General features: G+C 49.4%; 1 protein-coding gene across 1 annotated transcript; it reads left to right on the top strand.

Moving 5' to 3' along the window:
- The first annotated feature begins 6,114 nt into the window (after window positions 1-6,114).
- LOC124664278 (protein AUXIN RESPONSE 4-like) lies at window positions 6,115-8,875 on the top strand. The gene is made up of 2 exons (XM_047201831.1): window positions 6,115-7,200; window positions 8,463-8,875. The coding sequence occupies exons 1-2, from the start codon at window positions 6,115-6,117 to the stop codon at window positions 8,589-8,591; spliced, it is 1,215 nt and encodes a 404-aa protein (XP_047057787.1). The 3' UTR covers window positions 8,592-8,875.
- The last annotated feature ends 3,748 nt before the right edge of the window (window positions 8,876-12,623 follow it).

Here is a 12,623-nt window from a genome sequence, read left to right as displayed (position 1 = left end):
ATAGGTACCATGAGTAAGGTAATACCCCTTGTTCTAGTGGTGTTCATTGATCTCAAAATTCACATCAGGGGACTGACCGTGCGCTAGCCTACCAAACACCTGAGAGCGCTACAGCACATTGATGTCATTGTGCGAGCCAACCATTCTGAAGAATGAGTGCCGAATCCACATCAAGCAACGGCTTCAAAAATCACTGTGCACCCCTCAGAATGGCCCTTGTACGAACCCTGCCAACCAAAAGGGTAGTTCTTCCACTCCAAGTGCATGCAATCTATACTGCCAAGCATCCCATGAAACCCCCTGGAAGCGTTGATTGACAACAGACGGGTTGTGTCCTCTGCAGTAGGTTGGCGCAAATATTCTTCACCAAACACATCGATCATTCCTCTGCAGAACATGTACATCGCTTCCAAGCAGCTGGACTCGCTCATCCGGACGTACTCATCTACGTAGTCACCGGCAACACCATATGCTAGCGTCCTAATCACTGCCGTGCATTTCTGATATGAAGACATGCCTACCTTACCAACTGCATCCTGTTTGGCGATGAAGTAGTCGTCGTAGACCTTGACGCCATCCATTATCCGGTTGAACAACGGTCTGGACGTCTGAAAACGTTGATGAAACAACTGCGGCGTGAACAATGCCTTGTAGTGGAAGTAGTCGTGGAAGAGCATGTCGTGGCCGCGTTCTCTTTTGCGGTCCAAGGCCAGCGCGCGCCCCGACAAGGACCCCAGGTACATGGGGATCTGCGTGACATTGTGCTCGTGGATGAGCAACGTAGCCTCCGTGAGAAAGTCGTCGTCTGACTCGTCGTTCGAGGACGTGTCGATGAAGTTCTTATAGAAGAACTCGGCGCCGCTGTCCACCATGATCTACTGATGAAATGGGAAAAATTAGTTGACCCATTTCATCGAATACCTTGCAGGCGGGGGCTACCTAATGCCTCCGTAGGGACCTGCAAACAATGGTCGCCTCGAGCGACTTGTGGCCTAGAAGCACGGTGCAAGGTGCACGAGAGCTCACCTCTGCCGGCAACGGTGAAGCTGATGACAGCGGGAGGACCACAACATTGGCGACGACATCCTCCGACGCTGCACCGAGGCTGCGAAAGCACAGGCAAAACCGCCAGACCGCTTCATATGCTACCGTACCGCTTGTCGGCGTCTCGATGTAGGTGGTCGGCATCGACATCGATCGCAAATCGTCGGTCGTGGGATGGCGGAGGAGCGGGAGGAAGTTATCTGCGAGGGGGTTGTGTTTTGGGAGGCATACAGACGGGCCAAGGGAGGACACAGAGGACAAGGGAGGACGCGAGATGCCATCCCTCGGTATCCGTGGCCACACAAATTTGGCCTAGATTTGAGCCGGCTTTGGTCATCCCGGACATCACGGCCATTCATTTCTGGGGTGCGTCCACACGCTGAACCGTGATTTTGTCCGATTCGACTCATCCGGTGGCACGAGCGCGGGATGGTTGCCCCGTTGGAGATGCCCTGAGAGACAGACAGACTGACATGTTTTAGGTCTGAAACACTGAAAGACTACTTGTTGTGCAGCACCTATATCCTCTGCTGCCGCTGCTGCTGCATGCTCCGGATTGACCGTGATATACTTGCGGCTCTGAATACAGCACAGATGGATTGTCATCTCAGGTTCGGCATCGGGAAGAACGGTGATTTACACAAAAATAACCCTTTGTTGCAACTATAGCACAGACTGACCCTCCGGCGAAACTATTTCACCCATCTAACCCTTTTGTGTGGCGCCCCTCCCATGGGCGCCACACATGGCAGTGTAGCGCCCGTCCCTACGGCACCACTGTCCTAGCCGACGTGGCGCCCTCGATGCTGCGCTGGTGCGACGATCCGACGTGGCAGGATGTGTGGCACCGCTCCCATCGGCGCCACACGGTGAAACTGTGGCGCCGCTCGGAAGGGCGCCACACATCCACTTATGTGTGGCGCCCGCGCGCGCCCCAGCCCGACCCTCTTCTTCTTTTCCTCTTCCCTTGTCTCTGTTTCTCAAGAACCGCCACCGCCGCCCGCCTCACCTCCGCGCCCCCACCAAATCCACCAAGGATTCGTTAGATCTGGCCGGCCAACTCCTTCCTCATCCATTCCTCAAGGTATTCTCCTTCGATTCCCTCCGATTCATCCACTAGTGTTGGTGGATTTGGTAGATTTAGATATGAACCCTAGACATGGAAATTTATGTTGGTGGATTTGGATATGTTGGTGGAATCTACATTGTAGGATATCTGTTTGAACCATAGATTTGTTGAAACCTAGATATGAAATTTTACATGTATGTGTTGAAACCCTATGTATGTATGTGTTGAAATGTCTAATATTTGCCTAGCAAATGCATTCAAATTTGTTACATATGCCTATTATTTGTGATGGAATAACTCATATTTGTTAGGAATGGCTCATAATATGGTTTTTTATCCATAGATATATATGTATATGTATGTATGTGATGTATGTGTCATGCCTTATTTGGATATATTCTCATGTATGTGTTGCTCATATTTGTTAGGAATGGCTCATAATATGGTGTATTTGTGTAAACATGTAGGATGGTGTGGCTTCTAGATCAAGAGTATGACAGGGATCACCGGGCTTTTCATATGACGGAGAGGAGAACGAATCTTCAACCTTTGAAGATTCGTTACCATGGCACAGTGGATATGGCGCATGACGAGAGGTACACGGAGTTCATCCAGCCCACCGGTCTTCTCCCGTTCATCACGCTTGTAAGCCGGGGGGGCGAACATGAACGCCGCGACACTCACCGCCCTTGTCGACCGGTGGAGGCCGGAGACGCACACCTTCCACTTGAGGGCCGGCGAGATGACCCCTACTCTACAGGATGTCTCAATGATACTTGGACTTCCTATTCAGGGCGAGCCACTATGTATGAACACAGCTTCTGATGGGTGGCGCAGACAGATGGAGGACCTTATTGGCATGGCTCCAACGCCGCCAGCAACTCAAAAGGAGAGAGCTCCCGCTGGCGCACCTTTCGCTTGGATTAGGCTTAACTTTGGACAACCTCCGCCGGAAGGGGCCAACGAGGACACTATCAAGACATACACCCGAGTGTACTTGTGGTACATGATATCGAGGACTCTCTTTGCTGACAGTGGTGGAAAGTTGGCCCATTGGTGTTGGCTCAAGGCGCTTACGGTGTTGGAGCGCCGGTGGAGTTGGGGAACAGCGGCACTTGCCTACCTCTACCGACAGGTGATGATTTGTTGTATGTACTATTCTTCTATAGTAGGTTGCCTACCTCTACCTCTAACCAAATGTCTTATTTTCGCAGTTGGACGAAGCTTGTCGCGGGACTGGGAGCGGTGGTATTGGTGGATGCTTGCTCCTACTTTCCGTATGGAGCTGGGACCGCCTATCAGTTGGGCGGCCCAGGGTACTCACAGAGAGACCATGGCCTCATTACCGGAACAATCCTGATAGGGAGCCGACTTGGGCATTTCTTTGGGACAATGTCTCGGAGATGACGAGCGATCCAAAGATGATGTACAGGCACTACACTGAGGAGTTGAACACTCTTACCGCTGAGCAGGTAACCGATTGAAACCATCACTCTTTTGCAATCCGAGTTCATGAATTCTGCTAGAATGTTGTAAATTCTGAAATATTTGAATGCTGCAGGTGGATTGGGAGCCATATGGTACCTACTACCATATTGGCGCGGGGATGGCTGACCTCAACCCCAAGTGCGTTGAGGAGGCGCGTTTCTGGCGTATGCGCTGCCCACTCATATGCATGTGGCTTGTTGAGTACCACCGGCCGCACGGAGTGATGAGGCAGTTTGGGCTGTATCAGGAGTGCCCACCTCAGTGGCAAGACACGGACCAGGCGCTTCATAGGTAAATTTCTTGAATCATGCGATGGAAGCTTGTTGATTGAAGAGATAGAATCTAACTTCTTGATTCTTGCAGGCTTGATAGGCAGCGGCAGAGGAAGATCACAAATTGGCCTGACCATCATAGAGTCTACGTCACAGCGTTCCAACACTGTTTGGAAGCGGTACGGAATGCTGGCCATGTGGAGATTGTCCCCCACGACTTGGCCGCTTTCAACAACTATCTCCAATGGTTTCATGAAAGCACGCGTATCGAGTTAGTGAAACCCGCGTATGATGATAACATTTTGGACGACCCCATCGAGTTCGATGAGGTTGCGCAAAGCCAGCACGACATCTATGCTCGCAGAGGAAGATCGACTTCTATTGCTTCCGAGCTAAACTTCGTGGTAATGTATTCTCTCGTTAGCTAGTACATCATCTACATTGACATGTGATCGCTCAAATTTTCTATAATATGTTTGTCGCAGCGGTCCGAGATCCAAAAAATAGCTGAGGAGTGCGAGGTTGTTTGGGATCAGAGCCATACAGATGAGAAGCCTATCGGACCGATGCGGCATTTCATTAAGGTATGGTCACCAACATTCAATGTGAGCTAGTGTGTTCGGTTGCCTTTGTAACCATGACTTCCACGACGCATAACACTGCACGAAAGATGCGGCGGTTAGCCAACTTGCTAGGTTGCCGCGACACCGAAATTGCGGCTACATCCTCTTCTGAAGAAGCGCAGGTTTGGACTATTTTGTTACCACTCAAACATGTGCTTACTAGTTTCAACTTCTTGTAATCTCATGTGTTCATGTTTCTGAAGATTCCTGACGACGACACCATCCTGAGTCAAGGCATTGCGAGTCAACGCAAGAAGCAAGCCACACGGTCTGCGTACCAGTTGAAGCCAAGGGGCAAGGCTCCAGCTCGATACACTCCGGACGATTATGTCAACCGAGGAAAGAAGGTTGTGATTGAGGAGGATGAGGAGCCGCCGCGGAGATCATCTTTGAGGAGGATGAGGAACGATGAGCCGTTATCTTCAGAGGAGGAGGAGGAGCAGCGAGGAGCGGAGAGCGACGGCAACAACAGCCACGGCAGCGGACGAAAAGGTTGGCCGTCCGGAAGCAGCCCGTGAGGAGGGGACGTCGCGGAGGATAGATGCATTTGCTAGTGTTGTGAACTCTATTTCATAAGTATCGTGTTGTGAACGCTATGTCATTTCGAACCATGTCTCTGTTGCTACGTGTTGTTTGAATCTATGTGCTACGATGTGATCTATGATGTGTGCTATGTGTATGTTCTATGTGTATGAAATTGCTATTGTTGTGTTGAAAACTGTTTACATAAGGCAAGAATTTTCATGTTTTTAACACAAGTCAACGTGTGGCGCCCATGCCACTGGCGCCACACTACACTGTGTGGCGCGCCACACTACACTGTGTGGCGCCCATGGCTTCGGCGCCACATATGTTGATTATATGTCGAAAACTTCCAGGGGCTCTGGACGCGTTTTGGCTAGGCTCTATATGTGGCGCCGGTGGCATCGGCGCCACACTGTGACGTGTGGCGCCCGTGGCGTCGGCGCCACATATAGAGCCTCGCCAAAACGGCTAAGTCTCAGACGCTTTGTCTTGCAGTATGTTTTGGGCAATTACAAGTGCATGTGTGGCGCCGATGGGAGCGGCGCCACACATCCTGCCACGTCGGATCGTTGCACCAGCGCAGCGTCGAGGGCGCCACGTCGGCTAGGACAGTGGCGCCGCAGGCACGGGCGCCACACTGCCATGTGTGGTGCCGATGTGAGGGGCGCCATACAAAATGGTTAGATGGGTGAAATAGTTTCGCCGGAGGGTCAGTTTGTGCTATAGTTTCAGGAAATGGTTATTTTTGTGTAAATCGCTGGGAAGAACCGAAGAAGGGTCAGAGAATCACCTGCACCTTCACCGGAGAAGGCTGCAGGCCTGCAGCCACCGGTGTAGTTCATTGCTGCTGTGAAGCAGGCCGCCGAGCTGAAAGACGCCGAGGACGCCGAGGACGCGGAGGGTGGTCACGCGTCTCGTCGGACGGGCAGACGGGCGGCACCGGTGGAGGCGTGCAGACCGGCGACATCATCGCGCGCACCCTAAAAGCTAAAAAGGAGGAGACAAAACTCTGCTTTCCCAAGCAAACCTCCAGCCAGCAGCCTTTTCCCACTCCACTCCCCTCCCCCGCTCCAACCCCGGCGCCGACCGACCGATGGCAGCAGATCCCGCCGCCGCTGCCCAGCAGGTGCCCAAAAGAGAGCCGCCGCCGCCGCTCTCAATCGTCTCCGCCCTCCCCTTCTGGTTCTACCTCACCGCCGCGGTCTCCCTCCTCGCGCTCCTCCTCCCCCACCTCCTCTCTCCCCACGCCTCCCCTCCCCTCCCGCCGCTTCTCCGCCGCCACCTCTCCGCCGGCCGCCTCCTCAAGCTCCACCCAGGCCCAGACCTCTTCGCCCTCACCTCCCACCCCGCCGCCACCTCCGCGCGCCACCACCACCCCGTCCTCCTCCTCCCGGGCCTCGCCGCCGGGTCCTTCTCCTTCCGCCGCCTCCTCTCCTCCCTCTCCTCCCGCGGCCACCTCGCCGCCGCCATCGACCTCCCGGGCCAGGGCCTCTCACCACCTCCTCCCGCCCCTCCTCCCCGCCCAAACCCTCTCCGCGAAATCCTCGACCGCGGCATCTTCCACGCCTTCGAACACCTCGTGGAGACCGGCGAGGTGCCGTTCCAGGACGAGGCTGCCCCCGACGCGTCCCACTCCTTCTACTCCCCCGCCAACGCGGCCGCGGCCGCGGCCCGCGCCGTCGACGCGCTCGGCCTCGGGCCCGTCCATCTCATCATCCACGACTCGGCCCTCGCCGCGGGGGCCGCCCTCGTGTCGGCCAACCCGGCGGGCGTGCTCAGTGTCACCCTAATCGACACCACTGCCACTCTGCCGGCATTCCCGTCGGCGGTCCTCGGCGTGCCGGTGCTGGGGAGACTGGTTCTCTCGGTGCCGGCATTGTTCAGGGGATTGATGCGTCTCTGCTGCGTGCGGGGGATGGACGCCCAGGAGGCCGATGCGCACAGGGTGGCCATGCGTGGGGAGGGTAAGAGGGATGCAGTGTTTGAGGCTGGGAAGGCCATGAATCAGAGCTTTGACCTCGCCGAGTGGAGGACCTCTTCAGAAAAGATCAAGAGCCTGCCCATGATGGTTCTCTGGTCTGGTTCTTGGTCCGATAAGTGGATCGATGAGGGGAAGAAGGTGACCGCGGCATTGCCGGGCGCCAAATTCGTCTACCATTATGGTGGCCGATGGCCTCAGGTCAGTCTCATTGATTGTCTGCACATGTTTATCAGTTTCATTTTTAGAGACTACGCCTACTTCTCATTGGCTGGGTTGCCTTATGTGTTAGCTTCAGTTCATGGTTGGCCTTCTGCCGCTTCATTTACATAACTACTATGCATCATTCTTGCAACAAGGTTTCGGTCTTTTTGCTTCAAATGAATCTCATATGATTTTTAGAGATTGTATTCCTTATAAATTTTGCCTGGTATGAGGCTTGCTTGGTTTGTCGTACGATTTAAAACCATAGATATTTTCCTATTTCCACTTTGCATGTTAATTCCATGGGAATTTTTGTTCTTTAGTTGGTCTCGTGGAAATATTCCTTGGTTTCTACTATAACTATGATGTACGCCTAATCCTTGGGTAAGTTTTCTGTGATTTTCATGTGGTGCAACCAAACAACTTCTACTGCATACTCCGATGTTTACAATCCTTTTTTTTTAGAACACAGTACAACGCAGACGCTCACAAACACGCACATAGAATCCTGCAAACCAAATAGGTCCACAACCATATTTGACTTCTTAGGGGTCCTTTGATTCATAGGATAGAAGAAGTGTAAGAATAGGAATCATGTAGGATTGGGATGCCATCTACATATAAACTATATGGAAAGAGGAATTCACTTTGATTGTGGCGAAGGAATTTTCCGTGAGGTCTAACCTCATGTTTTTTTCCTATGAAATTTATGCTACAAGATCCCTATGGGATATGATCCTATGAATCAAACGGTTTCTGAAGGAAAATTTCCATAGGATTTCAGTCCTACACAAATCCTTTGAAAAATCCTATGAATCAAAGGAGCCCATGCTGTGTAAGAGGCTACTATACCGACCTAATCCAGCTTTCCATGAATTGACTGTGACTTTTCTTGACAAAATGTTTATACTAGTGTTGTTATCATGTTTACAAGTAGCAAGGATGCAAATCAGTTAGACAAAGGAGGTAGTAGTTAACCTCATCCCTTTACTTATAGGGAACCAACTAATAAATTTCAGGTAGTAGTTAACCTCATCCCTTTACTTATAGGGAACCAACTAATAAATTTCCCTTAGACTGATACTATATAAATGTATATATATGATCTTCTCTTTTTTCCTTGCAAATCGTCTGCTTAACTAGAGCCATTTTGCCATTATCGTGCTGCTATGTTTAGTCAGGTTAGTGTTCGAAGTTCTACTATAGTTAAGTGACAAGTTGAGATTATGATTGTTTTCCCCCTTAATTTGTAATTTCAGGTGGATGCTTGTGAGGAAATCTCAAAGCTGATATCAGAATTTGTGGCTGCAACAGAGTATGGGTCGCAAAATATCAACCAATCATCGGACAAATCAACAGAAGCTCACAGCGATCATCCAGCTTCATGAAAACCATAACTATCAGATTCATGGTTAAAAATGCCTTGCAAGTGAATTCACATGGCTCGGCCAAAGTGTTGCTCGTCTTTCTTGGACCGTCCATCAAACTAATATGGGTTGACAGTCGTCATGTTCCTATCAGGTTTTACTTTCGTGTATGATATCATCTTTCCGTGAAAGCTGGAACAAGTTCACCCGTAGGCCTGTTTTGTCCATCTTTCAGGTTTTGCTGTCAAAATGTAACTTGAGACTCTTTGGGCTTAGAGAAGTTCGTGTTAAGGATTCTGTCAGAAGGTTCGGCTCGCATCACCTGACTTGGTGTGTTGTGTTGTTTTGTTGCCATTGATGATGGGTGAAAAGCCCGCATCTCCTGTAAAACAAACAGGCAAAACTGTAACTGCTATTTTACGGTTTTGCAAAAAAATAGCCATTTTAGATCCTGTAAAATGGGCTGGCACTTAATATTTTTAGAGATAATTCTTTATATGAGGCTTCCTTAAAATGAGATTCCTTATTTGATGCTAGTTGACTGTCCGTGTGTTGACTGTCCGTGTGTTGACTGTCCGTGTGTTGCTACGGCTTTTTTTCCCTATATGACACTAGTTGACTGTCCGTGTGTTGCTACGGTTTTTTTTTTTCTGCGAGAAAGGAAAGTGGCATTAAAACTTTAGTCTTACATAGAGGTACTTAAGAAAAGGAAAAATTACAACCAAGCTCCTCTGGAATCTGATGTCAATGACGACGAGGACGAGCTGGTGGTGCGCCGGATCTGCCGCTGCTCCACTTCTGTCTTGGATTGGAAGCAACCCCCACGCGGCCGGGAAGTCGCCGGACAATGCCCCTGAAGACCTGCACCCTAAGCCGCCATCTCCATCATGAAGCTCGAACTCACCTCCACCTTCAGCTGCAACAACAACCAGATCGACCGCCTTCGATCTGGACGGGGCGCGCAGAACTCGATCGATCCAAAGACCACAGAGCTCCAGGAATACGCGCGCACGATGCCGAAGCTCCAAGGAGCGGTAACGACGAAAGGGGAAAGCGCCGTCAACAAAACCCGCACCGCCAACCTCGCCACCTCCTTGACGCCGCCGGGCGGAAACCTAGGGGTCCCTACACTATGTACAGGCCCATACATCTAAAAATAATACGCTTGAAAATCCACGTGGATACAAAAAGACCAACAATGCCAAAAAAAATTATCTCCAGACAATGAAATCCACAATGTAAAAAATAAATTAAGGACAATGTAGAAAATGGAAAAAAAAAGTAGGTGCAAATTTCTCTCACGAAGTCCCCAAAACAAATTTTGGCATATTATACCATGATTAGTCCTACAAATTTGGATGTTCATGGCTCGACAAAAATATTGGCATGCTATTTTATTGACCTACCATGGTATTGTAACACGAGAACATATACCAAGATGCTTGTTTCAACTATGAATTCTAACAAATTGAGACTGTTTCCAAAGATATAAATAAAATTGCTCTAGTCAAATTGATGATATGATTCGATCGACATAGATAGGGGATACGATGATGATACGATGTTGTCGTCAGGATGTTACCCTACCAGAATCTCCCTTGCAGCAGGGGATGGAGCGTCTTGAAGACGAAGCAGATTTCTACCATATCCTGGCCCAGAAAAAAAAGGTTGTCCTTCACTGGCACGCTATGCACCCGGTCATCTCGTATGACTTGCGCGCCGACGGGCGCTGTAAGGGTTAAGGACATCACATCTACGTGTGTTTTTGATAATTAATGATAATTTTCTATGGATTAATGTTTTCATTGTGTTTATATGAAGGAATATTTTATAGGCATTTCTTAAAGTTCATATATTGAATTCAAGTGTGAATGCCATGAATATAATATTATACCTTTGGTATTGGCATCAAGATCATCGATTTAAAAAGAATAATATGATATGACCGAGAAGAATAAATGAAGATGTAGTTCTTGTGTGGAACTTAACTTAGCCATTCTCTAGCTCATGTGGCAAGCAATGAATAATCAAGATATTATGATAGCACATGAAGAGATACAAGGTTGACCAACACTAATAGTGAAGATTGAATTTTTTTTTGAACAAAGAAGTGGATCATATATTAGCGTAGCACGTGGCAGGTACAATTTTCATACAAGCCCTTTACATCACTCGCCCTAAAGAACCGAGAATTTGAAGATAAGGCATGTACTTTTACAAGAAACACCCTAGCAAAAACACTGGAAAAGCAATCAAGACCCTGGGTATCTCTGCCACCAGCCGCCGGCATCCTCAAGGCGTTGCCGCCGAGGAGCAGGGCGAGAGCACTCGAGCGCCCCTTTCCGGCGAGAGTCCGTCTTCGCTGGCTACCTTGAGGCTTCCGGGGACGAACCACTTGGCAGCATCTAGGCGTCGAGCTCCAGCAGACATGACAGAGACTAGCCTCCGATTTGGAGGTTGTAGATTGGCCTCCATGGCCAAGGATAGCCGTGGCAAGATTGCCACCGGCTTGGAAGAACTTATCGAGGAAGATTCACCGTCGAAGATGCGGAGTCGAAGAGCAACTGCACCATCCACCTTGAATAGCACAGGGATCCTCAGCTCCTCCTAGTAGATGTCGATGTGCAACATACTGCGTCTCCCCTTCTCCCCCCACCACCATGGCCGGCCAGAGAACGGCGAGACTTGCAGAGGCACCCTTTCTTCTCCTCCCGCCGCCACAGCCAACCAGAGAAGATTCAGGTGCTTGCTCAAGCAAGCTGAGCTCAGCAAGAGCGGCTTTATTGATGGAGACTGTGGTTACCATCGATTGATTCACCTCCGACCGTCGGAGCTGAAGAAATCGAGCAGAACACCCTAGGCAACCACCGATCTGGCCGAACAGATCGGAGATTCTGCTCCAGACTACGGGCATACAGCCCAGAACCAGCCTAACTACGAACCTATACAGGGGCCGGTCTCCATCCCTCCAACCCCTCCGACCGGCGAGGCCGCCGAAGAAGGTGGAGGAAGGAGCCGGGGGCGACTTGGTGACTCTCAAGAGAAGGAGAGGAGGAGAGCGGTGCGGGGTATGGAAAGTTCGTTTATCAACGCACTCTCCAAAAGAAGTCTCTCTCCCACATTGAAGATTGAATTCAAGTTGATCAACACATGAAGCATAAAGATTGTACCACTTTGGTTCATGTGATCCTATGGACGGTAAGGTTTGTCAATATGCTTGATGAGCTAATCCACCATATATGTGCATTTGTGTGTGTCTGTGTGGATTATGTATCTTGCCATATGGGCATACATCAATAGTATGATCTCATATAGTGCATGAGAGAATGGCATCAAGGTTGAGAAGGTCAAGTTCAAGATGAGCATATCGAAAATATCATGCTTGAATCTTGCCAACAATAATCATGTGAGGCATTCCCGCTTGAAGAAGCTTGAAGCGTTATCATCAAGATCAAACGTTTCCTTTTACCGGTCTCAAGGTGGTGTTGGAAGACCGGGTTATATGATAGATAGCCGCACTATTAATAGGAGCTTTCGGTTGAGCAACTTGATCGCATCGTCTTAGCGAGCTCAATACTTTGCATACTTATATTTTTGTTGCTTCTTGGTGTTTCTCTGTGTTAGGTTCTTGAGTTTATTGCTAGCTTTACAACTAGCCCAAGTTCATCGAAAATGGAATCCGTATGCTTCCTCTATTGCGTTTGCAAATTTGGATTTCTTTTCCGTTTCTTGACGTTAGGAGGGTTTCTCTCTAAAATCATCTAAAAATATTATTTCAATATTTTCAACAAAATTGGTTCATCTGAATCAGAGTTCGAAAACTAGTGAGAAATCTTTTGTCAAAAGTAGTAAGTACACGGAAACTATAAGTACATAATTTTTTGAATTGATGACGGTTCCTAGGTGATCGCAATGCGTTTGTATCCATGTTTCATGTGGTGATTGGTCAGCCTCATATCTGAAATCGACACCGGTACTGAATCCTGTCCTGCAAAGAACAAGAAGATACGTGGCCCAATCACCTCGCAGCAAACACTGGAAAAGCAATCAAGA

The sequence above is a fragment of the Lolium rigidum genome, chromosome 6 (assembly GCF_022539505.1).
Source record: "Lolium rigidum isolate FL_2022 chromosome 6, APGP_CSIRO_Lrig_0.1, whole genome shotgun sequence".
Lineage (NCBI taxonomy): Eukaryota > Viridiplantae > Streptophyta > Magnoliopsida > Poales > Poaceae > Lolium > Lolium rigidum.
The sequence above is the reverse complement of the archived record's forward strand: the minus strand, read 5'-3'. Positions and strand labels throughout refer to the sequence as shown.

Coding starts and splice junctions, on each gene's coding strand:
- LOC124664278 (XM_047201831.1), top strand. CDS start 6,115: ATGGCAGCAGATCCCGCCGCCGCTGCCCAGCAGGTGCCCAAAAGAGAG. Junction 7,201..8,462: donor ATGGTGGCCGATGGCCTCAG/GTCAGTCTCATT, acceptor TTGTAATTTCAG/GTGGATGCTTGTGAGGAAAT.